The sequence below is a fragment of the Vicugna pacos genome, chromosome 35, assembly GCF_048564905.1.
Source record: "Vicugna pacos chromosome 35, VicPac4, whole genome shotgun sequence".
Classification (NCBI taxonomy): Eukaryota; Metazoa; Chordata; class Mammalia; order Artiodactyla; family Camelidae; genus Vicugna; species Vicugna pacos.
This window is the reverse complement of record NC_133021.1, coordinates 13105891-13131237: the sequence shown is the minus strand read 5'-3', so window position 1 is coordinate 13131237 and position 25347 is coordinate 13105891. Positions and strand designations below refer to the sequence as shown.

At 46.7% G+C, this 25347-nt stretch overlaps 1 protein-coding gene across 9 annotated transcripts in view; it reads right to left on the bottom strand.

Moving 5' to 3' along the window:
* The window catches only part of FRMD4A (FERM domain containing 4A), a 441493-nt gene that overhangs the window by 124028 nt on the left and 292118 nt on the right, over positions 1 to 25347 (bottom strand). For all 9 annotated transcript variants that reach the window (XM_072955338.1, XM_072955337.1, XM_072955343.1 and 6 more), the window contains exon 3: positions 10397 to 10491. In XM_072955338.1, coding sequence (XP_072811439.1) covers positions 10397 to 10491 — 95 coding nt within the window. The remainder of the gene's footprint in view (positions 1 to 10396; positions 10492 to 25347) is intronic.

Below are 25347 nucleotides of genomic sequence, written 5' to 3'. Positions count from 1 at the left end.
TATTCCCCTGAAGCTTATATTCTTCTTAGGAAACAGACACTCAGCAACTCTTTCCACAATTAATTACATAATTACTAATAGTATTAGGACCATGAGTTAAGGCCCTGATCTAGTCTGGGGGTCCAAGAACTACTTGGTGTTTGACTGAGATTTGAAGAATGAATGAGAAAAGCAAAGAGGAAGGGGAAACCACTTTCGAAGCAGAAGGGCCAGCATGTGCAAAGGCCCTGAGGTGGGAAGAAACCTGGCACTTTGGTGTCATGTGAGTAGAAAGGGATGAGGCTGGAGAAGGGTGACCAGGCCCTTGGAGACACGTTGAGGAAGCTGATCTTTGAAGAGCAAGTATGAGCAGCAGAATCCACTCTGTCCTCCTCTGCTCTCCTTACCCAATCTCCATGCGTCATCCTGGAGGACTCGGAGTCCTATAATCATCTTTGCTTAGTAAGCTCATGCTGAACAGACACAACTGCACACCATTTCCTTGGGCACCTGATGCTGCATAACACAGATGTTTATAATGTATACACACGTGGGAAAGGCTGGCACTTACTAAAGAAAAGCTGTTGCATCATTGTATGAAAATGTTTGCTCCTCCAAGCCTCCAAATAATGAAAGATGGAAGATATTCCAGAGGCTTCATCCCCATTTTGAGACTTTGTTCAAACTGCACCTTCTGTACAAAAGAACAAATCCCTCTTTCCATTAAGCCCAAGCCTGTGGTTCTGGGGGTGAGGATGAGGGCTGCTTCGGAACAGTGTCCACCTGAGGAACTCTGGCCTCTTTCTCCTTCTAGGCATCTTCATCTAGACAAAAAATTTTTCTATTAACTTTATCTTTAATGTTCAGTTCCTCTTCTCTGACTGTAGTAAAGGTATAGTAAGAAGTATAGAATGAAGAAAGAAGTTTTCTAAGCAAAATAACATCTTCCAGAAAGGTGGGATAAATTCTTGTCCTGTAGAACACAGGATCTGGAAACAGAAGCCCCAGATGCCACCCTCGTGTCTGGTTACATCGAGATGCGGATAATGCCCCCACGGGATCATGCTGTTTCATGCTCTGAGACTTAGCTCCTGCTGTTCCCTATGCCTAGAATGCCCTTCCTCTCTTTCTTTGCCCAGTGAAGTCTGGCCCATCCTTCCAGACCTACTCTCCTGTGTCTCCTCCAGAAACCCATCCCTGACACCCTCCCCACCCCACACACCAGCCTGGTTGCAGCTTCTCTGGATTCTCACAGCATCCATCCTGAACACAGCTCTGTGCCTGCACTTCCCGAAGTCCATGGAACTCACTCTATGTACACACTTCTCCTCAACAGAATTTTTACATCTGAAAAACAGAGGGATCTACCCTATACGGTAACAGTATGTGTGTTTTTGATTAACTGGAGATGTTAAGACAGATGTGAGACTTCATTATCTGGGATTAATAAGCCATCGCCCTTTCTTTCTTGCCTCTGAAAGTGTCCAGTTATCTCCCAGGCTCCTCTTTCTGTGCAGCCTCTTGCAGACACGCCATATGCACACTCGCGCCAGGACTCAGATCACGCTGTTTCTCTTCCTTGGAACAGCCTCTCCATCCTCTTTATCTGAACGCCAGCCATTGTTCAAGGCCGAGTTCAAGTCTTACTTTGAGTGAAGTCTTCCTTGATTGCCTTAGCCTGGGATTTCTTTCCAACGTCTCCAGGGCTTCTGGTTTATGTCATGTGCAAGGCTAGTTAGTACAGCCTTGTGCAATGATTTCTACAATATGACCCGTCTCTTCAGCTAAGTTGTACGTTTTCAGCACTAAAAAGGAAAGCATCATCCCCAGAACTTAGCGCAGTGCTTGGCAAACATCAGGGGCCCGAACGCACTTGCTCATCGATTGGATGACCGTCTCCAAAAGCAATCGATTTACACCGAGATCTTAATCTATAAAAGTGACTTGAGTACAATACAGGGAGGTCAATGCTTTTGAAAGGAAAGTTTTCTGTTCCTCACAGTTGCCTAGAAATGAGAGGCACTCACACCACACAGGGCCACCAGGAGAAGCACCAGTGTTGATCGTGAGGCAGAAAGGACTATGGGGAAGACACAGGCCAGAGACGTCGTGGGGTTTTCATGGAAAAGGCACGGAAGACAGCTTAGGACTGGCTGCTCTGAGTGATTCTGGTGGGCCCTGAGGCATGGGGCTGTCCCTGGCTGGCTGGTACCTGGTCCTGGTGTGATTAAGGACAGGGGACGCCTGGCTTGGGGGTGAGACAGTTATATAAAGGGAGTGGTTCAGGGTATGATGTCAGGGGCACGGGGGAGACAGAAACAACTTTGGCTCTTTGTTTGGCCCTGTAATTAACAATGCCAAATACATACAGGATCTACGAAGCCTCAGAACAGAAATCCACCCAATGACCATGTAGATTTCAATTGTCATCTTTTGCCTTATTTAATAATAAGTCTGGTCGGAGTAACCTTTTCATGATCTTCTGAAATAGACTAAAAGGGGGGCACGGATATTCCCCTCCAGCTTCAAGCTCAAAGAATAAAGGAGGAACTGAGAGATGGAATGTTCTACACGTGCCCTTAAGACCTGTCAACGGGCCAGGATTGAGAAAGCCTCATCCCACCCCAAGGGCACAGCATTTCTGAGCACTCAGACTGCTGGATGTTCGACTTGGCTTCTGGGGGCCAAATTCACTTGGCGGAGAACCTGCAAGGGGGACCTTTTGCTTGAAGGGACTCCGACACGGACGTCACGTGGCTCCACTCTGCTAGGTCTGCTCACTGCCCATCTTCTTCATCCATGTTATTAGAGGGCAGATAAATGGGTGGGGCCTCCCTCTCCAGGGAATTTCATTCCCCACACTAAACTTTTTAAAAGAATGACATCTTAGAGATGAATGTATTTAACTGGAAATTCCTTGGTTCCCAGCTATGTATTGGTTTAACATTTATCAAGCCATTACATGACTAGAAAGCAAGAAAACGATCAAAAAGGAGAAAGAACAGGAGGCCAGAATCCTCCCTGAATTGCATAGTTGGCCTCAGAGGAAAATGAATTTCCTCCTCCACTTCCCCTACTTGAATCCCTCAACCCCACTTCTGACACACACACACACGCACGCACATGCACACGCACGCACGCACATGCACACGCACGCACACACACACACACACACACAGGCAGGGAGCTGATATCTGTGGAGAGGTGGGCTTCGTGCACCTGGAGTCCTGGGACCCTCAAGGGGAAGGAAGTCGCTCCTTCCACTTTCTGTGCATGAAAAAGCATCTCTCCACTCACAGCGGCTACAAAGGGAAAGCCTAAGGGACAAGAGACCCGCCCCAGGTCCCTCGTCACAACTGCTCAATATTTGGGCAAAAGCTAAGAGCTGGATTAAAAAGTAAACTGGGAGCTCCAGTCCTGAGGCCGCCACTTTCGGCTCACTGAAGTATTTCCCGTTCATCGTGCTGAGTTCAGAGTCACGCTCCCTAAGCCAGCGCTACGAACGGTGCCCCACCGTCTGGGACTTTGTCTTTCCCACGGAACACCTCCTAGTCTTGACATCCAGTCTCTGCCTTAAACTCTTTTTCCCCCTTTAAGTTGGGGTGGGACGGGAAGCAAAGGATAGAGAAAGAAGTATTTTCTCTCCACAGTTTAACTAAGAGAGGCCTGATAGCTTAGTTTTCATTAGCTCATTGATTTTTCATTTGAGAGTTCACATCAGTGCGTTTGCCGATAACAAAGCAAAAAAAATAAAAAAATAAAAACAGAAGAAGTCCCAGCACACACTCAGAGCACTTTTGTTATTGCCTGACTGATGACTATCTTTAAAGCCAGCAAGATAACACCCATTTGGTTTATGGTGGCAATAGGTCAAACCGTGAGGTCAGTCATAAATATGCAATTGCTTCCAGGCAACAGAAATTGGATGCATTTATTTCACAGATTGCTTTGAGCTTCTACGTATAATGCAAATAGATTTTTGGTCCAAGCATTGGCACCTTAAACAGAGATGGCCTTAAGGAGAGCTTTGTTCAGAGACAGTTCCTGGGTGGGGTGGTGGTGTGTGATAAACCTGTCTGAACCATCACTTTTTAGACCCCAGGGGAGAATCGTATTCTGTGCCTTTTAGAGGCTTTTTATTGTAGGTAGCTGATGCGTATGGATTGAGTCCCCCAAGGAAGCCAAAGCAAGAGGATGAAATTCTTACAGACATCACTGGATGGAGAGGGGTAGAAGGGAGGCCTTCATATAGAAGATTTCGCTTTTCAGTGTCTTTGAATCAGAAGTACGTCTGCTCGTCATGGACAGCTCAGGGACGCTGACTTAGCTAGAATCCCTCAAACAGGGGCTTTTAGGTATGTGAGCGTGTGAGTGAGAGTGCACGTGAGAGACAGCGCCTGCGAGAGAGCGCCACACACATATTAAGGTAAGGTATGTACTGGGGAGCCCAGATGCCTAAATCATGGACTATTTTGCCTATGTGTATTCACGCCTTTAATTTTTTATTATATAGAGAAATTGTTTGCTCCACTATGTCCTCTTAAGGCTATTCCAAATTTTCTTTCATAGCACCTTCTACACTGTATCTTAACACTTAACCACCTCAAGTAAAAACACAAGCTCTACGAGGGGTCAAAGGCCAGTTACTTTTGTCTCTCCAGGCCTCATGGTGGATACTAAGAAAACACTTGCGAAGAAGCAAATACATCAGCTTCAGATAAGCCCCACAGAGCAACGCTGCCGTCGGGTCGGCGACTGCCCTCCACGCGCAGACATCGCTCCTGCCCTAACTAAACAATCTCCGTATTCGGGGAGAATTCACTCTGCTCGCCTGGCCCGGGATACGAGCTCCCCTGTACCGCCTGCTCTGGGAAGGAAAAGGTCATGAGATAAGTCTGGATCCCTAAGGCCTCCTCTGGTGGCCTCGTTCTTTTCTGATTTGCCCTAGCTGCACAGGAAGAGTTGTGCCAAAGCCCTTCTCTGATTACTGAACAGAAGGCGCTGTTGTGTGCCACAAGGTCTGAGGGTCTACACCGGCCGTCTCCGGGCGGGTGATGAAGGCTGATTGCCACCTGCCCGGAAGCAGCTGCGACAAACCAGGCACGGAGGTTGTAGCCAGCGATCTTCTCCTCTCCTCCGTCTCACGGCACAGAGCATTTAAGGAATGGAAACCCCAAACCTACTTCTGGATGTTACTTTCCCAGAGCTGCCTCTTGCGGTGGCTTCTTCTGCGATTGGAAAACTGCTTTTCCACTCTAGCGTTTCAATTGTAGATCAGCTTGGGACAGGGAAGTCTCATCAATGAGGCCCTTTCCAGATGTCTCGGCCAAGGCCAGTCCTGCTGCTAGTCAAGGGACGCGGGGCCCAAGGAGCCTCAGAGCAGAGGAGTCCCCCCATCACCCTGGCACTGGGGCTACAGATGCATTTCCAGTGAGTTGTGGGCATTCTGGACCTTAATTATCCGGATAAATCACACTCCCCATGAATGACTCGATTAATTAAGACACAGCATGTTGTTAAAAAAAAAATCCTTAATTGATTCTTAAACTTAGATTCTGGCTTCAGAGTGTCTGCAAACCCTCTGAAACTGAAGCAAATTACTTTGTGTGTAAACGTTTGTGGAGAGGAGGGAATGTAACTACTTAAATTTCGAAGGGGGTCTGTAATTAAATAAGAGGTTACTCATTTACATGTATGCATGTAATTAAATAAGAACTACTCATTTCCTTAATTGGCACATGAAAATATGTTCTAACCGTATGTGGCTTTTGCAACGTGCAATGATGGCTAACCAAGCTTCTTGGGGTGTGGTTGACTATTTCTGCTAAATAGTCTCCAAGTTGGTTACTTATGGCTTTTGATGATGAGATCCTCTGTCAACAATTTTTTTTAATTTTAAAAATTGAAAACTTAGGTGTTTGCAGATGTCCAAACTGACTGAAAGGTACACTTTAAAGATGTGCACCTTCGTATGTCAATTACAACCTCAATAAAACTTTTTTTTTTTTAAGAAATCAATAGAGGAAACAGAAATTACGATTGAGAATGGATCAGATAACTAAAAATAGGGCTTTATTGATTTAAATTACACAGTCAGGACCAGGAGCTTTGGGAAAAAAATCAACTTGGGTGTTGAAGCAGCAGTAGAAATATTTTAACAATAAAATGTAAAAATAACTTTCATCCAGCAAAGGATATCAATGTTTGATAAATGAAAATCTCACTCTATTTATATTCAAGGAAACACTAAATCTGAACTTCTGACTTCGTTCTCCAATAGTCAGGTTTCCAGAGTCTGAAATGGGGAGGGTTTATAACTTTGGGCTCCTGGCATGTGCCACGATTGGCCCCAAATATTCAGAGTTTGAGTGAACTCAGCTTCTCTTCTTTGGTCTGGAGGGAGGGAGCAGAGGGAATTACTCCAACATTCTCCTTTTTCTATAACAAGGGTTTTCAAACTTGGCTCTGTACAAGAATCAACTGGGGAGCTTTCAAAAGCCTTGATGCTCAGGCCACACCCGGACCAATTAAATCGGAATTTCTTCTGGGAGGTCCCAGGCATCAGCCTTTTATAAAATGTCCTCGGTGACTCCAATGTGGAGCCAACGTTGAGGCCCACGTCTGCAGCACAATGTTAACTATTATTTTAAGATCAAATTTATACTAGGCTCTTACTTTGCTTCAGAATGTTTTAAAGACTGCCAAAGTGTGTTTGTATGTATCTGCACAATTCGGATCAGTCACAGACACCCATCTGCAGGCAGACCGTGGAGACACTGTGGGTTTGGTTCCAGACCACTGAAACAAAGTGAATATCACAATAAAGCAAGCCACATAATTTTTTGGTTTCCCAGTGCATATAAAAATTACGCTTACACTATATTGTAGTCTATTAAGGGTATAATAGCATTACGTCTAAAAAAAAAAAACCCAACGTACATACCTTAATTTCAAAAATGCTACCCATCACCTGAGCCTTCAGGGAGTTGTAATCGCTTTTTCAATAGTAACATCAAAGACCACTGATCTGTGATCATCATCACAAATATAATAATAATGAAAAAGTTTGAAGTATCGTAACAGCTACCAAAACGTGACACACACAGACACAAAATAAGCAAATGATGTTGGAAAAATGGCACCCATAGACTTGCTTGACGCAGGGTTGCCACAGACCTTCATTTGTAAAAAACACAGTATCTACAAAGTCAGTAATGAAAAGCACCATAAAACGAGGTATGCCTGTCTATCTCCTTTTATTAGTGTGGAGTTATTAAAAATGAAAGGGGTTAAATGCACTTGAATCTGGGGACAGAAAAACACATTCACGGTGAAACTGATGAAATCTGAGTAAAGTCTGTAGTTCAGTTACTAACACAGCACCCATGTTAACGTCCTAGTTTTGATAATTATTAACATGGTTGGTAGGAATATTAACACTAGGGGTATGTGAGGGGTATGTGACAGCTCTCTGTGCCATCTTTGCAACTTTTCTGTAGATCTAACTATTTCAAAATAAAACGTTTTTAAAATTAAATTAAAAAAGAGAAGGTGGAGCCAGTATTAATCCTGACAAACTGATTAACTAACAATAGAAAAAAAAATATCCTTGCGGTCTTGGACACTATTAATGAATATGACTTAGGGGTGAGGACAGGCTTGGAGAATCTTCCAATTTCCTGCGTACATTCTGCTTTGTATTTCTCTTCTCCAGGCCCATCCAGATCCCACAAAATGTCATCAACAGCAATTCATACTGAAAGAGTCGTTGATCACATATGGCCTCAGAGTCTCATATTCTGCTATTAGGGATCGTAACACGGCTGCCGACACCTGTGCAGCATTTTACAGCTTACAGCACCTTCTAAGTTAGTCTTGTTTGATTTGCATTAGGAAACAGGCAAATACATGGGGTATACCATGAGTTGCAATAAAGGATGAAAATTAGATTGCATTTTATTATAAATGATGCAGCGCGTAGCACCTGCAGAAATCACACACACACACACACACACACCATGACACAATGCACACGCACAATTTGAAAACACAGCTATTAAATCACAGTTATTAAATGATCAGCGTGAGGGCTGCGGGATCACAAGGTAAGGCTGGCAGTTACTGATACACGATCATTGCCCTGGACCAAGCCTCCCCAGCAGGCACCGTGCTGTGGTGACAGCTTTCATTCAGCCCTTTCCCACCAGGAAAAGGAGAAAAGTTCAGATGACCAAAGAGGTCACCAGCCAACGCCTTTGGCCCCAGGTGTTGTCAGTCCATGACGGACTCTGCCCTGAGTCACAGCCACCCCCTGCCCCCACTTGCTTCTGTCTCCTCGTCCTGGTTGCTGGGAGGCCTGGTTCCTGATTTCCTCGGGGCCCCGGACACTCATTGTTTCCTAGTGAGTCACACCCACCTGCCACCTCTTCGCCGGGAACCATCTGCCAGGTGTAGGACTTTTGCACTGATCTTGCTGGCTGCCTGCCACTCCCACAATCACCGGAGGAACCTGCCCACCCAGACTTGGGTGAAGAGGATGGCGGCGGCCGCTCTTCCTCTGGACCACGCCAGAAGATGGCTCATATCCTCTTCCCACTGTCCCCCACAGGGCTCTCCAGCTGCTAGCTCCACCAGTCCAGGGAGAGGGACCCTTTCCTCCAGCCTGGCCACGTACACATGCTTCTCAAGCCAGACCAGAGAACCAGGAGCACCCAGACCTGGAGCTGACAGCCTCCCTTTGACGGGACAGGTGAACAATGCTGTGCGGTTTTGCTGCTTGGCTCTCTTCTGGGAGGAGAGCGACTTTCTCCCTGACACTCACTGCCTTCTGGCTGGTGCTGTCAGGGCTGTGGTCTGAAACCTTCAGCAGGTGACTTCCTCCTTGGCCCAGGACAACCAGCTCATTCTGACTCCTGTTCATTCAAAAGGGAAGTGTAATCGGGACTCAGCTTGAGTTCAGTGCATCTTTTATAAGAATAAACATACTTGGGAGATGTGAATAATGCGATATGATTCATTGAAACTCTCGTTTCCTCCTAATTAGTGAAAAATGTATGAGTAGCAATGGAGGGGGTTTACAGGGATTCTCAGGAGAAAGGGTAGAAAACATCTGCATCTGTGAAAGGAGTTGTTCTTGATGTATATTTGTCCTAGAGCATTTTTTAATGACTCTGCTGGCTCCTTCCCACCACGGCCCTCCAGCTCACAGCCCTGCTCACTTGATCCCATTTGCTGGCAAAACGCTCTTTCTAGAAGCGACCACTCCAGCCTCCCCCCTGGCTCAGTGCCCTATGGGCCCATGGCCGGGGGCTGGCCTGTTACTCCAGGCTTTCTTGAGGCAGGGTGGCTCTCCTCCCAGTGTGGTTCCCTGATCACACCACCACCCAAAAGGTCACTAATTTAGAGGGTGCTCATCTGCCCAGTTTGCCCAAGACAGTCCTGATTCACATCGCCTTCACATACAGGGTCCCGACTTAGACACTAAACCCTAGGGCCACGCTGTCTGCAGCTCCTGGAGGCTCCTCACGCAGACACATCTGATCATTTCTCCTACTGACCAATGTGGATGCCTCTGGTCCTTGCTTCTGAGCTCGTCCTGCCTCGATGGTACCATCTGATTGATGGAGCATAAGCTCCCTGTGCCATCTTGTCCAGCCACTAACCTAACCCTGACTCATGAGAATTTTAGAAAGCCATCTCTGTAATTCTAAAGACTTGGAGGAGTGTGTGTGCGACCAAGTGTATGTGTATACACAGAGGAAAGAAAATTGTGAAACATTTGCTTAGAACAGCTTATTTTTATCTAGGAATCTGTGCAGGTGTTCACTGTACTCTTTTGCTAACAGTGTATTAAGAAGGAAATTGAAACTTCAGTAAAGATATTCCTGACTTGTGTTACAAACACGGTATAGAGCCAAGCAGAAAGCCAAGGTACTTCTCATCAGGTGAGTGATCGGAATTTTCGATTTTTTATATTCTACTTCAGCGTCGACAGTGAAACTGCACAGACACCTTACATTTTAAATTTATCATCAAATTCACTTCCTGCTATTGTTATTCTAACACTGGAGAGAAATGTTTCACTTCCAGAAGTTTTCATTTAACTTTAATAGAAAACAAAACCCATACAAATCCACTTCTTTAAAAAAATAAACATTTGGTTCTGAACACAAGCCGGCTTGATTATAAGAACTAGTTTACCTAATAATTTCATAATATTAGCATCACCCTAATTATATCCTTTGGCCGTTCCAGGCATGATCACAAGGCCTTTGAAATTCAGATGATGAACTGGGACTGACCCTGAACCACAAGACCCAGGCGGCCTGCAGCTGCCTTCACTGCTGACAGTTGAGACAGTGCGATTTCGGGTTCTGCATTTTCCCTTCAGGTTCTGTGAGCGCGTGGGGGCACTTACGTCTCATCTGTGAAGGCTATTCCAAAGTATTCCTTCTCCTTCAGATTGAAATGAGATGCCACGAGGTCAAGCAGCTCCTTGGCCAAAAGCTTGGGCTAGAGGGAGAACAAAGCGGAAAAAGAGTAAGCGATGAGAGTTTACTTTTCCTAACACATGCAATCTCAGGTTTACACAATGTCTCAAAGCTCAAGAACATCCATACAAATGACTTTCATAAAACCCAAAGGAGTAGACAATGAGGACAGGGCCACCAGTGGATTGAGACCTTCTGCCCTGTTTCCTGGTAGTTTGTCCTGTCAACAGATGGCACTTGCTCAGTGACATGGCTGACAAACCCCACAGCCCTCCTTCCCCACATAGAACATTTATATTGAACAGACAGGCAGATGCCTTATTTAACAAATATATAAATATATACACACACATGTATGTAATAAATGTATTATTATGACATGTATCAAATATATGTTGTATAACACATTTATGTTATATAATACTATAATTATGTTACTATAATTGACTTATTGTAGAACATGATAATAAATATATATATATTTAACATACACTTATATAGTATTAGCTATGTGCCAGGCCCTGTTTCAAGCAATTTACAAACATCACCTTCTTTAACTTTCATCACAGCCCTATTAGGTGGTTCTATTATTAACCCCATTGTACGGGGAGGAATCAGGAGCCCAAAGATAAAGTGTTGTTTAAGTATTGGGGCTGGGATGTGAATCCTGGCTCCAGAGACTGCCCTAGACCACTCTATATGCTCCCATAATTTAAAATGCAAGCAGTAAAAGTACCTTCCTGCAAGAAATGCTAAAATCAGGCCAAAGGGTCTTGGAAATAGTATTTAAAAAATAAACTGAAAATTTGCCTTTCCAAAGGAGAACAGTTTTCCTAAGAATGTTTTTTTATCAAGAACTCTTTCCTAAACATCTCTGCCCATCTAAAGGAGGGTGCCAGAGCTTTAGGCATGAAATCACTGCAGCTGTCTGCATGGTTAATATATCAGTCACTCTGGTCTGTCACTGCTGAGATGACTGCAGACCTCCAGGCTCAGAGGCTGGGGAGGAGGGAAAGGCTGAGGATGGAGATATGGGGCTAAAAGGGAACAGTTATTTCTTCATTGCCTCCCGGGCGAGGTATGTGCAGACGCACGGACTTTACGACAACCACTCTGTTCCAGGTGTACTCGCTGGATGTCTCCAAGCTCAGAGCAAAAACAGATGAGAGAAGAGACAATGTGTGTGTGTGTATATGTGTGTGCATTTATGCACATTAATATACAATTCCTGGGGTGGGGAGGGATAAATTGGGCGTTCAAGGTTTGCGGATACTGACTGGTATACTAAAATAGATAAGTAAGTTTATAATGTATGGCACAGGGAATTATATTCAATATCTTGTAGTCACTTATGGTGAAAAAGAACATGAAAACGAATATATGTATGTTCATGTATGACTTAAGCACTGTGCTGTACATCAGAAATTGACAGAACATTGTAAACTGACTATACTTCAATAAAAATATGTATAAACATATATATATGTGTGTGTATATATATATATATATATATATATATATATATATATATATGCACACACACACACACACATTTCCTGAGAATATTTCCTGTTGTGGTGGCTACACTGCTGCATTTCCCTATTAAAGGGGGGGGAATAACACATGTGAATCAAAAGTTACATGGCAGTTTTAGAACTGCCATTTGATCAAACAATTTCGCTTCTGAGTATTTATCTGAAGGGAAATACAATTAACTCAAAAGGACATATGCATCCTCATGCTCACTGCAGCATTATTTACAACAGTCTAGACATGGAAGCAATCTAAGTGTCCACCGACGGATGAATGGATAAAGAAAATGTGGTATTTACACACAATAGAGTGTTATTCAGCCACAAGAAGAAGGAAATCTTGTCATTCACATCAACATGGATGGACCTTTTTTTTTGTACTTTATTTTTTTATTTTATTTTATTTTTTAAACTTTTTTTTATTGAGTTATAGTCATTTTACAATGTTGTGTCAAATTCCAGTTTAGAGCACAATTTTTCAGTTATACATAAACATGCATATATTCATTGTCACATTTTGTTTTCCGCTGTGAGCTACCGCAAGATCTTGTATATACTTCCCTGTGCTATACAGTATAATCTTGTTTATCTATTCTATATGCCTGTCAGTATCTACAAATTTTGAAATCCCCGTCTGTCCCTCCCCACCCCCCTCCTTGGCAACCACAAGTTTGTATTCTATGTCTATGAGTCTGTTTCTGTTTTGTATTTATGTTCTTTTTTTGTTTGTTTTAGATTCCACATATGAGCAATCTCATACGGTATTTTTCTTTCTCTTTCTGGCTTACTTCACTTAGAATGACATTCTCCAGGAACATCAATGTTGCTGCAAATGGTGTTATGTTGTCAGTTTTTATGGCTGAATAGTATTCCACTGTATAAATATACCACATCTTCTTTATCCAGTCATCTGTTGATGAACATTTAGGCTGTTTCCAACAACAACATGGATGGACCTTGAGGGGATTATGCTAAGTGAAATAAGCCAGGCAGAGAACAAAAAAACACTTCATAGATACAGAGAACAGACTGGTGGCTGCCAGAGGTGGGGGAATGGGTGCAATGGTGAAGGTGGTAAAAAAGAAAAGCAGAGAGTTACATGACAGTTTAGTTTTTTATTTCACTTTTTTTGCGCTACCATGGACTGTATTGTGTCCACTCCTCCCAAATTCATATGTTAAAGCATCAGCTCCTAAAGTGATGGTATTTGGAGATGGGGCCTCTGAGAGGTAATTAGGTTTACGTGAGGTCAGAGCTCAGGCCTTCATGATGGGATGAGCGTCCTTATTAGAAGAGACACTGGAGAGCCTGCTTGCTCTCTCTCCACAAGGCGAGGACACAGTGAGAAGGCTGCCATCTGCAAGTCAGGAAGAGAGCCCTCCCTGCAGCCCGACCAGACGGGCACCCAGATCTTGGACGTCCAGGCTCCAGAGCTGTGAGAAAATCCGTGTCTGTTATTTAAGCACTCGCCTCCACGTCTGTGGTTTTGTCATGGCAGGCCAAGTGGACTAAGGCAGGTGCACTCCCTTTAATTCAACAAACATTACCGAGTGTCTAATATGTATAAAGCACTGGCCAATCCTGCAGGAGGTACAAAAAACATGCAGCATGTAGTACCTGCCAATAGGACCTTAGACTCCCTTCGACGCACAGAGTAAGAGCTAGTGTTCATTTCAAAAAGCCAAAGTGTGGTTCCCGCTTTGCTGCCTCCTCCTGGGCTCCCAGGGTGGCAGCCTCCAGGCTCCAATCACCATCAATTTACCAGTGAAACCAGCTGGAAATGACGAGAGTGGGTCTGAAACACGGGCAGTGCTTCCTTCCCCCAGAAGATGTAAACCAACAGGAGAATCCAGCTTGATAAACCAACATCTTCTAACATTCTATGCTTCAGTTCACATTAAAATTTGAAGAAGTGAAAGCACAATCTCTGTAACCGATGGGCAATTCAAGACTTTATGTAAGATGCTCCTTCATAAAGAGTAGGAATCTACACAGAGGAAGGCTGGGAGTGAATGTGGCACATCTCAGAGCATCACTGATAAACAACAACATAGAATCCAAGGTGAGGGGGCTCTTGAAGCCTCAGGCTGTGTTTGCTATGAGATGCTGCAGGCCATGTTGCCAGCATCACCTCCACCCCTAGAAGGTACCTGGCTGCCCAGATACAAAGCGTTTAAACGTTGTGACCAAATGTAGGGTAGCATGGCTGATTTTTACACTGCAAAGTACCATAACTTATCCGTCCAAATGTTTGCTGTCCCTTCCACAGCAGTCACAGCAGATCTAAAATGCAGACATTTTGGTGATCTTTGGGGTTTGCCTTTGAAGCCTGGGTCACATCTGTAAAAGCATCCTTACTGGTGATAAGCTTTCTTGTGCTCAGAACAGATTGGACTTTTTTCAAATGTCAAAAGTCACGTGAAGTCAAGTCTGGTGAATGGTGATGGGGCGGAGCGGAGAGCACACTGGATCAAACTGGTTTCATAAAATGAGGTGCAACTATAAAGTCATTCTTTGTGGGTTCTTAGGGGTTATGGTGAGGGTTCCAGCCCAAATCTGGAAGTGACGGAAATAAGATTTCCTTCTCTTTGAGAGTTAAACTTTAAAGCCAACATCTCAATGGAACCAACCAGGGATACATAAATTTACCCAGGAAGAGAAAAAAATTACTCTCAGGGCTAGAATAACAGTTTATCTGTAATATAACTAAATACAGTGACGGTTTCATAGAATGGGTCCAGTGAATGAATAGGGTGTGTGGGGTGGGGGATGGAGAGGAGTCTGGGAAGGGGAATGATCTGGGGAAACAAATGAGGTCTTGGCCAACAGGCTTTGAATATTCGAGTCCCAGGGGCAAGGCCTTTTCTATGGCAGAAATGCAGGCATGGCGCTACCTTAGCCAGTCATGTGAAAACACTCCTATTACCTATGGAATGCCCCTTCTTCTAACACCATGCCTTCCAAAGAACTTGCTGAGGTCCTACATACAGTCCATGTCCTACACACAGTGCTGAGCAGTCTCCTACATGATCGCATTATCATCTAAAATAAGACTGTCATTCCTCTGCCAGTGATGGTGCTGAGACTTGGAGATGTCATGCAGGCTGCCTTCCAGCAAAGCCATGATTCCAAATGAAGTCAGACTGGCCTCATGGGCCACTTGAACAACCCTTCTGCCATCTCACCTCTGTGGTCTCTACTTCCTGGGTTCGTGAGCCCTGGGGTCTCTGTCTGGATAAGAGTTGTGTCACTTACTTGAAACCAGTACATTCATATTTTATGTATCAGTACTGATTTATACATCTGGTACTTTGAACTTGGTTAATGTGAGTCTTCAACCAAGGATGAAAAATCAGGTTTCTGAGCTGCAGAGCTAGGGAACTGACTTGACATGCTGAAGGCTTCACCAGAATAATGGATGCCACCCTAGGAGCCTCATGGACACTGACTTTTGGCCTCTCCATGGTGACATACCACTATGACTTAGCCTGTTACCACAATCCTTTTTATACTGGAATTTCTATAGTAAAATACCATTTTTTCTTGGTGACTGATACACCAAAAGCAACTAGAAGGCTCTGAGTGTAACTGAGCGGGACCCTATGGGGCTTTCCTTGGACAGACCCCTCCCCTATACCCTCTGTAGCTCCTCTCTGAAGGACCCAGATAATAGTAACTTATGCAGATTTCCTGAGTTTTCCGGATGTTAAAAACCACCCCCAAGTGGAAGAAATTAACTACTTGGTGATCAGGAGCATGGAACCCCCAGACCTTCTGGTGCCTGAGGACTGATCACCATCAACCAATCAAGAGAACTGTGAACGGCTGATCACAGAACTTGGCCCGCCCCTCTCTCAGCTGGCCTTTAGAAATGCTCAGCTGAAACCCTCTGGGGAGTCTAGGGTAGGGGCGCGGCTTAAGGCAGGAGCCACGGGTTCTCCTTGCTCAGCCTTGGGATGAACCTTTCTCTGCTCCAGACTCAGATGTTTTGGTTTGCTTGGCTCCACGTGTGTCAAGCACAGGAACTTCCGTTCAGTAACGTCAGCCATAGCAGCAGCCCTCAAATAAACTTTACCATCTCCCACTGACTCTTTTCAAGGATAGCACCTACTTGGATGCATGTCTTTGGTTAAAAAAATGTTACAAAAGGTTAATCCCTTTACTTCATACAACAATTACTACAGATCCCATGCACCGCTCTCAATAAAGAAAAGTCTACATTAATGACCCACGATTTCCACACGGGGAAACACAGGCATCGAAGGGGGAGATGACAGAGGCCAGAAGATACTGAGGTTAGAACTGCTGAATCTGAAGTCCCTTTAACAGGCACACTCTTTCTTCCACTGACTGGCCTGAGGTCTGCCACCCACCTGACGGGCGCGTAGCATGAGTGAGAAATAAACGTCGTTAAGTCACCTTGACGTTGGGGGTTGTTTGTCATCACAGCATAACCTGGCTTATCCTGATTGATTCAGGCACCCAATCTGTAATTCCCTGTATGGTAGGTTTCAAACCATCGAAGGCATCAGCCTGCGATTCCTGATCTTGCAAACTAAGACGGTCCTACCTAGAGGAGATGGTGATTAATGAATTACATCATTCCGGACGTTTCTTAAGCTCATTTGGTGAACGTTGCGGGGTAAGCAGAAACTTTATGGTATTATGCACTACGAAGGGATGTTTACAGAATCTGCTGATTATAATTTGCCAGTTACTTGTGCTGTAAACACTGGTGGGGCTTTGCAGGATTGGGCTGGGAGGGAGGCCAGCCAGGCAGCCGGGAGCCCAGTCAAGTTCCATGGGACAAGCCTGGCCGGGGCCTCAGTGCCCATGTGAGCAAGGCATGTCCTGTGCGTCTTGGGTTAGAAACAGCCTGTTCTGGGTCACTGGCGCCATCCCGGCCCTACGAGGTCACACCGTTTAAGACTGACTTCCTCTCAGCCTGTAATTAACTTTGTTCACTCAACAGCTTTTCTCCTTTTCTTTTTCTGTCTCAGATTTTTTTTTTTCCATTTGTCCTTCCAAGCTTTTATTCCTCCTTACATCTGACAGATAGAATCTCTTTATTTAGAGACTCCCTGACTCAGCCTCCCAGATCGGAGTTCCCAAGGGCTCTGGACTATTCCAGTGGGAAACCCAGCACCTACCAGCATGAAGGGTTCAGAGCAGGCCTGTCTACACTGCCTTCCGAGGTGGGACATGATTGGATGGTAACAATTCAAAGAATACTTCACACGGGCATATGGCTATAAAGTGCTCAGGGCACATTCTCATGACGATGACTCTTTCAGGCGATTTTGTGAGCTGTTCAGGCAAAGCCCGAGGAGAGCCACAGAGGATGAGGTGGCCCCCGGCCCCTCTCCAATTCTCCACAGAATATTTTTACCACCCCTGACATATTCCACTATCACTTTGCACTTGCCAGGGATACATACCAGAAGGGTGCTCTTGGACAAAGTCTAACTTCTCTGAGCCTCAGGGTTCTCATCTAATCAGTGATGAACTAGATTGATGAACCAAACTCCTGCCCTAAAATATGATTCTTTATTCTTAAAATGGATTATTAAATTGAGTTCCTTCCTTCCCTAAAAATCTGCCCAACCTTCTCAAGGGTCGAGTCACTCACTCTAAAAAACTTGGCAATCATTCTGCACGCCCCCTTCCCACACCACCTTGATCCGTTAAGTCCATCAGTGAACGTATCCATCTTTCTTACAGAATCTCGGGCAAGTTACTTGACCTCTCTGTTCCTCAGTTTCTTCACCTGCAAAATGGGGATGATGACCATATACCTTCACAGGCTGCTACGAGATTTAATGAAATAATACTGATCTGCGTGAGGTGCTTCAAGCAAGTGCCTGGCACAAAGTGAATGTTCTCTGTGTTCATTTCAGATCCTCATTCTCTCACCTGTGAATTGTTACAATAACCTCCTACATGGTACCAAGTTGTAAATGCCAGTCTGGTATTTAAGCTCCTCTTTGAATCTAGGCCCAGTTTACCTCTCCAACCTCACTTTTGCCCAATTCCCTCCAAAAGCACTCATTTCCGCTCAATCTACTTGTATCAAAGTAAATACTGATCTCATTTCTATTTCCAAATCTGTGCCCACATCGTCCTCTCTTCTCTCCCTTACCATTTAAATTTTATCTTGCTTAAGGCCCACTTCTTCCAGGAAGCCCTCCCTGACCATCCCACCTCCAAATGGTCTCTTTCACCTGTGAACTCCTACAGAATTTACCAGTGTATCTATGAAGTGTATCTCTGTATCTATGAAGTGTTGTTTTATTTTTTAGATTCCGTACATGAGACCATACAGTATTTGTCTTTCTCAGCCTGACATATTTCACTTAGTGTAGCTTAATGTCCCTCATTCACCCTTGGCATGCATGCTTCTGTGTTGTGGTAAATTTATTCTAATTAAAACATTTTTTAAAGTATGAAAATGCACATAATAAAATTTACCATCCCAACCACTTTTAAACACATAGTTCAATATTGTTAAGGACATTCACATTGTTGTACAACCAATCTCTAGAATATTCTCTTTTGTAAAACAGAAGCTCTGTCCCCATGAAACATCATGTCCCCAATCCCCCCTTCCACCAGCCCCTGGCAACCACCATTCTGCTTTCAATCCTGATGAATGTGACTATGCTAGGTACCTCATCTAAGTGCAATTATACGGCATTTATCATTTTGCAACTGGCTTATTTCACTTAGCATAACATCCGTGAGGTTCCCTCATGCTGTAGCGTGTGTCAGAATTGCCTTCTTTTCTTTTTTTTAATGGAGGTACTGGGGATTGAACCCAGGACCTCGTGCATGCTAAGCACACACTCTACCTCTGAGCTATATCCTCCCCTGCCTTCCTTTTTAAAGGCTGAATAATATTCCATTGAATGGATGTACCACCTTTTGTTTATTTATGGATCCATCAGTGGACCCCTGGGTTGCTTCCATGTTTTGGCTTTTTGGAATACTGCTATGAACGTGGAGAATTTCCTGTGACATGACTTGCTATGTACCGTGTCGTCCCCCCCCCCCGCCCCCACGGTACAACCACCTCCTAACTGTGGGGACCGGTGACTACTGCCTCACATTACAAACGATGTGATTATGACGTCTGAGAGGAGGCGTGTACCCTGGATTAGCCAGGTGGACCTTAAATGCAATCACATGGCTCCTTCTGGGAGTGAGGCGGAGGGAGTTTTGACACAGACAGACACACAACAGAGGACCGTGTGAAAGTAGCAAGAGGCTGGAGTGACAAAGGCCCCTGTCGAGGAAATGCTGGCAGCCACCAGAAGACAGATGAGCCAAGCCCCAGACTTCCCCTCAAGCCTCTGGAGGAAGCACGGCTCTGTTGACACCTTGACTTTGACTTCTGCCTTCCAGAACTGTGAGAGATGCCTCTGTTGTCTTAAGCCCCCACATGTGTGGTGACTTGTTACGCAGCCTCAGGAAACAAATACACACCCTTAGATGGAGGCTAAATGGGATTTCCGCTGGGAGCCCTCTCTGCACTCTCTTTTTGCAGTGCCCTGGCCTTCCTGGGCAAGGGAGTCACGTAGGGAAGTCCAGTGGAGCAGCCTTTGTCTGGGAGCTGACCCTGGGCCAGTCAATCACTGCGTGGGCTTCAGTCAGTGAATTCTCCCCTCAAGCCCTTTCCTGTCATCCACCATTCCCTTGGGGCAGCTCACAGATTCTAAATAAATGGAATTGCCACTTCTGAATAACTGCTTTAAAAAAAAAATTAAAACATCAAAGGGCTCCCATCTGTGCTTTGGGAGGACCCACGGCTGGGAGACGAACGCTCCCCTCTCTCCCTCCTCCCCAGGGCAGGTTTGCACCATTCGCTTCTCCTGCGCACAGGGACCCCCAGGCTGCACAGGGACCCCCAGGCTCCCCGCACCCCGCCCCCGCCCCACCCGGTGGATCCCGGGAAAGAAGGGTGATTTCCCCGCCCTGGGGGCGTGGCTGCAGCCGTGGAGACAGCAGGGTCGGGCGCTGAGAGTGGGAAGAAAGCGTGGTCAGTGCTATCTTTCTTTTCAACTTTTCTGAAAACCTGGAGAGAGAGGGGAGTTAAGAGGGGCAGCTCAGAATTACCGCTGCCTGAGCATGCGGCCTTTGTGTTTCCCGGAGCAGCTGGGACTCGGGCTCCCGCTCTGCTCCCCCTCCCTCTCCCCCTGGGGGCTTGGCAATAAGCAGCTAAGCACTCATTGGCTGTTCAGTCGTCCTGGGGAGGGGGCGCCGGTGATGGAGAGAAAGCATGAGGTCATAGCGCACACAGAGCACACAGACGCGGGTCTGGCCGTGCTCCCCCGCCCGGTCACCCCCGTGATGCTCCCGCTGATTAGCTGCGGAGGCTGGCTTCCTTCCTGCCTGCTCTGAGCAGCGCCGGGTTCCCTGGCTGGGGGCAAAGGGTGGGGTTGCTTCCTTTATGCAGGCTGATACACTCTTCTGGGCTCCCAGGCACCCCAGGATAGGTAGGGGTGAGGGTGGAGGTGTCCCAAAGTTCAGGGGCTCTGCCAGAGGGAGCATCTCTCCATCTGGGAGATCCCCTTCCAGCCTGAACCCCAACTCGTAGTGGACAGGAGACCTATGCTGTGCCTCCAGATCAGGAGGGACCAGGAGCAGAATATCTCAGCAAAGCTGGTTCCAGACACGGCCAAAACTAACAGTTAATGTTTACTGGGTGCAGCCTCTGTCCTGGTGCAAGACTGAGCCAATTCTGACCAGGGAGGAAGATGCCAGGATTAGCTGAAGCATGGAGAAAGGAGATACTCGCCAAACGCACACAGCTAGTAACCACACAGCTAGTAACCGGCAGGTTTAACTCGGCAGTAAGGGTGTAGGTCACCTAGGAATGCTGAATTACATAAAGAGCCAGAGGCACTGGTTACCCAACTCACTTCACTGACAGGGCAGGGAACCTCAAGGTTCAAGAGGTCAGGAAGAAGCCTGGCCACGGACAAGGGAGGTCACCTTAGTGACCAGCACATGAAGGGCCACTGCTGGTCCGCTTAAATAGTTGGTTTCAGAAAAGGCTGCAACCATCTGAAACCGGAAGGAAAGAAAACAAAAAGGGTGTCAGTGACCTGGGGGATCCCAGCAGGCAAAAAGCTGTCCCTGTGCACACTGTTTCTAAGGCCCAGGTTTCCTGGTCCCTCCCCAGCCTGCCCTCCTGCTGTGGCTGCCCCTCCCCCTGCCAGCACACCGGCCTCTGCGGGCCACCCCCTGCCAGGTTCTGGGCTGCATGCTTCACTCCTACCATCCCATGTCATCTTCCAAGCAACCTTGCACTGTTTTGAGGGTAAGGATGGTGGGGCATGGAAATGCTAATCTGTCCAAGGTCACAACCCCCCAAGGGCACAAGGAGCTTGAGTCTGGGAACTGACTCCCAAACTTTGGTTTTAAACACTGGGTGCAGATCCAGCAAGTGACAAACAGCAGACAGGAGGGGTTTGAAGCTGCTTTTTCTAAACGCAGTAGAATTTTGCCAGACAGTATGTTCCCAGAGGGCAGGGATCGAGTTTAACCGACATTTATAGCCTCGCCCCTGAGCACAGTGCCTGACACACAGTAGGTGCCTAATCAAGATTTTTTATTGGTGGACTGGGATGGACTGAAGGATCATTGTTTGACTGTTACACCAGCCTAGCAGGAAACTGACCACAGGGAGGATGAAACCTACATGCTCTCTTGCAGGCTGGCTGGAGGCACAGAACCGCTAAGCAGAGACTGTGGTACCACTCGGGGCCGGATGGAGCCAGATGCCCTACACCAGATTCAAGAGAGTCCCTGGGTTTCAATGGGATCATATACCTCCAGGCATCCACAGACTCTGGCCGTGTTACATGCTTCGGCAGAGTCACCTGTATAGTCAGGAAAGGATGTGCTGTGTCTAGGTTCCTAACTCCCCCTTTGCAGTGCAGCTCTTCCTCCTACCTGACTTCTCCTTCCCGCCAACTTCCTTTAAGCTCTTCCCTCCACCTCCTCCCCATTCTCCCTCCTTCCAACAGACTCTGCCACTTAACCCAGGATGAGGGACTTCCCGGGAACAACCCTTCTGGTCTCCCCATTGCTCGACCCCTCCCTTTATACTGTTCCTATATATTATTCTTTCTACTATACTAATATGCTCCCTTGTTCTCTCATCTTATTTCCACCTCGTTTCTTCTACATTTTGCTAAGATACACCCTGGTCCCAGCGTTGGGAAAAGTTGGGGCTGGCATCAGTCTGGGAAGCTGAGTCTTTCTCCTCCGTGCATTTGAATGATGCCCAGTGGGAAGGCTTTGACAGGCGCACATAATTACTACTCCTCCAGAAATGCAAAGTGCCTTTGCCAGCCAGCTGGGGAGCCTGCTGTATTCCGGACCTGCTCCCCTGGGGACTCGGGGCGGGAGGCAGGTGTTCATCAGGGAGCGCCTGCTGATGAACAGTAAGCCCCAGACTGCAGTCTGCTCGGGGCAATGTCAGAAGGACTGTTTCCCGGGTGCCCCCCCACCAGCCGACAGCCACTACACATTAATGAAATGGTAACTGTGTCGGGGAGGCAAAAACACACACAGACACACAGTACTTCACTTGCCTTTACCGGGTCAGGCTGACAGGTGGGCAGCCTCAGGTCTGAGACATGGGGGGCAAACAGTCGGGACACTCAGATTTGTGGGCTTCATCATCCGTGGTCATGGTGTGTGACTTCTGTTTTTTCCCCTTTAACTCCAAGCCTGCCCTGCCTACTTGGTTACGACCCTAGCTTGTCCGACCGTGAGTAGTAATTGACTATTTGGGATGTAAACCACTCATACATTCACTGCGAGGTGAAGTGAGTTCTCCAGGATCAAACTGGCTGATTGGTCACCTTTCCTGTGGGCCCAATGGCACCCAGACCAATTCAAACTTGAGATGTTCATAACACTGAACTATTGCCTTTGCTTGATGTTCGGGGAAGAGGAAAGAGGGCGTCGTCCCAGGGCACAGGAAATCGGAGCTTTGAAATTAGCTCTGTGTGGTCCCTAGGAGGCCGTGGGCCTTAGGTGGGGCTGAGTCAATTTTGTAGTCTGCGGTGTCTACGAGTTCCCAGGAGTTTCATCAGTAAAGGAATCGCAGGGCGGCAGAGCCGAGAGGACGAGTTGGGGGAGAGCCAGTTCCTGGGACAGGTGTGCTGGGGGCTACCTTTCCAGTGTAACGTACAGAGGGTGGCACCTTTGCCGAGGGCGTGGCAGGTGTTCAGAGAATATGCCTTCATCACCAGCAAACAAACCGGACACACAAAGCTGGCTTTAGTATGATGGTGGGAAGAATGGGACTTGTTGGGGTGGGGGGGATTAAAAATATATATGATGCCATGACTGATCCATACGCACATGCTGTGACTGATCTTAATGTACATGCCCCGCTCATGCAACCCGCCACCACTGGGCTTGGAAACCCCATTGTATTTGATGTGCAAACTGACCAGCGTGTATTTTCACTTTGAAACATTGGGCCAGTAACATCTACTTCCTACGTGGCTGTGAGGAGTCAATATATGATCATTTATAAAGTACTGGGTGTACGGAAGGTGCTGAAAAAAGCAGGTTCCCCCTTTCTGCTTCCTTCAGTAACTGAATCCCTGTACAAATTACTTATCCCCTCATCACTTTGACAAGGACCCACTCTGATCGGAATCTAAATCCTCTTTTGAGTGAACTGTTCTCTATCTCAGGAGCCATGAATAAATCATCACTAGGCAGTAAGGAGAACAGAAAGCAGACGAGTTCCCTTGGAACTGAACTCACTGGGGTAGACTGGCCCTAAATAGCACCTCGTCTCGGCTCCCAGCGTCTGCCCAGGGATGCCCGCCTCCGTTCACCAGAGTGATTTACTGTCTCACGTGGGTCCCTGCCTCCTGCTTCTCTGCGGTTAAAACGACATGGACCGACCAGAGGAGAAAGAAGTCTCCCTCCCGCTCCAGGGCTGTAACGGAGACAGGGCACTGGCTTGCTGATGTTGGCCAGTTTCCCAAGTCTCCTCCCTGCGGACCCTTTCCCCATCGCTCTTGCAGATTGCCAGCAGGTACAAACTAGAGAGAAACCTGGGCTCTACCGATGATGTCATTTTCAATATAATTAAAAAGGCACTCTTGCCAGGGTGGGAGAGAGATGAGAAAGAGCCCAGGCTGGTGTCCCAGGAGGTGACAGAAGGGAAGATCAACTTTTGGCTGAAAAATATTTATTCCTGAAGAGCCGTTTCACTGCAGCCAGACAACAACGAGGCAGAAAGCACTGCAGCCCCTCCCGTGTGCCGTGCTAATTAAGTGGATGAGAACAGATGATGTGCCGCGGGGTCCAAAGAAAAACTGTGTGCTTAGAATACCCTCATTCTCCCATAGGAAATATTATTTTATTATTTGCCTACATTACCCGCCCCCCCGCCTTCCAGGAGGTTTGGATGAGGTTTACAAAATTTTAGATGGTATCAAATGGTGGGGGGTTCAAACCCTACATAAGATCGAGTCCATTGAAGATGCTCAAACACGTGAAATAAACTAATTCCTGCCACTGACGGGGCTGCACAGGCTTTGTTAGCAGACCCCAGAAGCAGGCTGAGTTCACACACACAGGCACGCCTTTAGAAGGAACTTGTCATATGGCTCCATGCAGGAGGGACAGTAGATTGCACGTCTTCAACATGTTCCCCAGGGAGGACAGAAATGCGGCTACTGTGCACCGTTTCAGTTTAGTCCCCAGTGAAGCCTGGGACACAGGTGCCCTTGTCTCTCCGCTTGGAGCAGATTTTAAAGCCATCTCCCGAAACCTGACGGGAGACTCTGGGAAAGGCTTTATGAGAGATTTATATACGTAGTGAATCTGGCCAGGGGTTCTGGAGGTGATACTTTATTAGGTTTTTAACACATGCTGACGTCAGTCTTTAGGCAGCTTGGCACTGACGTTTGGCCTTGATTCTGAAGCCAAACCACAGAAAAAATAGGCCGCCAGTCCCAATTCAGGCAAAGCCAACAGCCTCCTTCAGACTGATAAGGCCAGAGGAAGGAATCACATCCAAAAAAATCACATGCGGAAAAAGCGGCAGCAGGTGAACTGAGCAAGTGCCCCGGATCTGAGAGGGTGAATGGGAGGTGCGGGTACAGTTGACCGGGGGCAGGGATCGGTCCGGGTCTGCATCTCCTCACCAGCAGCTCTGCAAGACACCTGGAGGAGATGGGCCCCGGGGACCCCCACGCCAGGGGGTGGGTGGGAGCGCGGGAGGGAGATGGCGGGCCCCCTCTGCCCCCCTGGGTCTCAGGGGCCCCACTCTCCTCTTTACTGCTGGGATCTTCCACTGTGTATCTGCT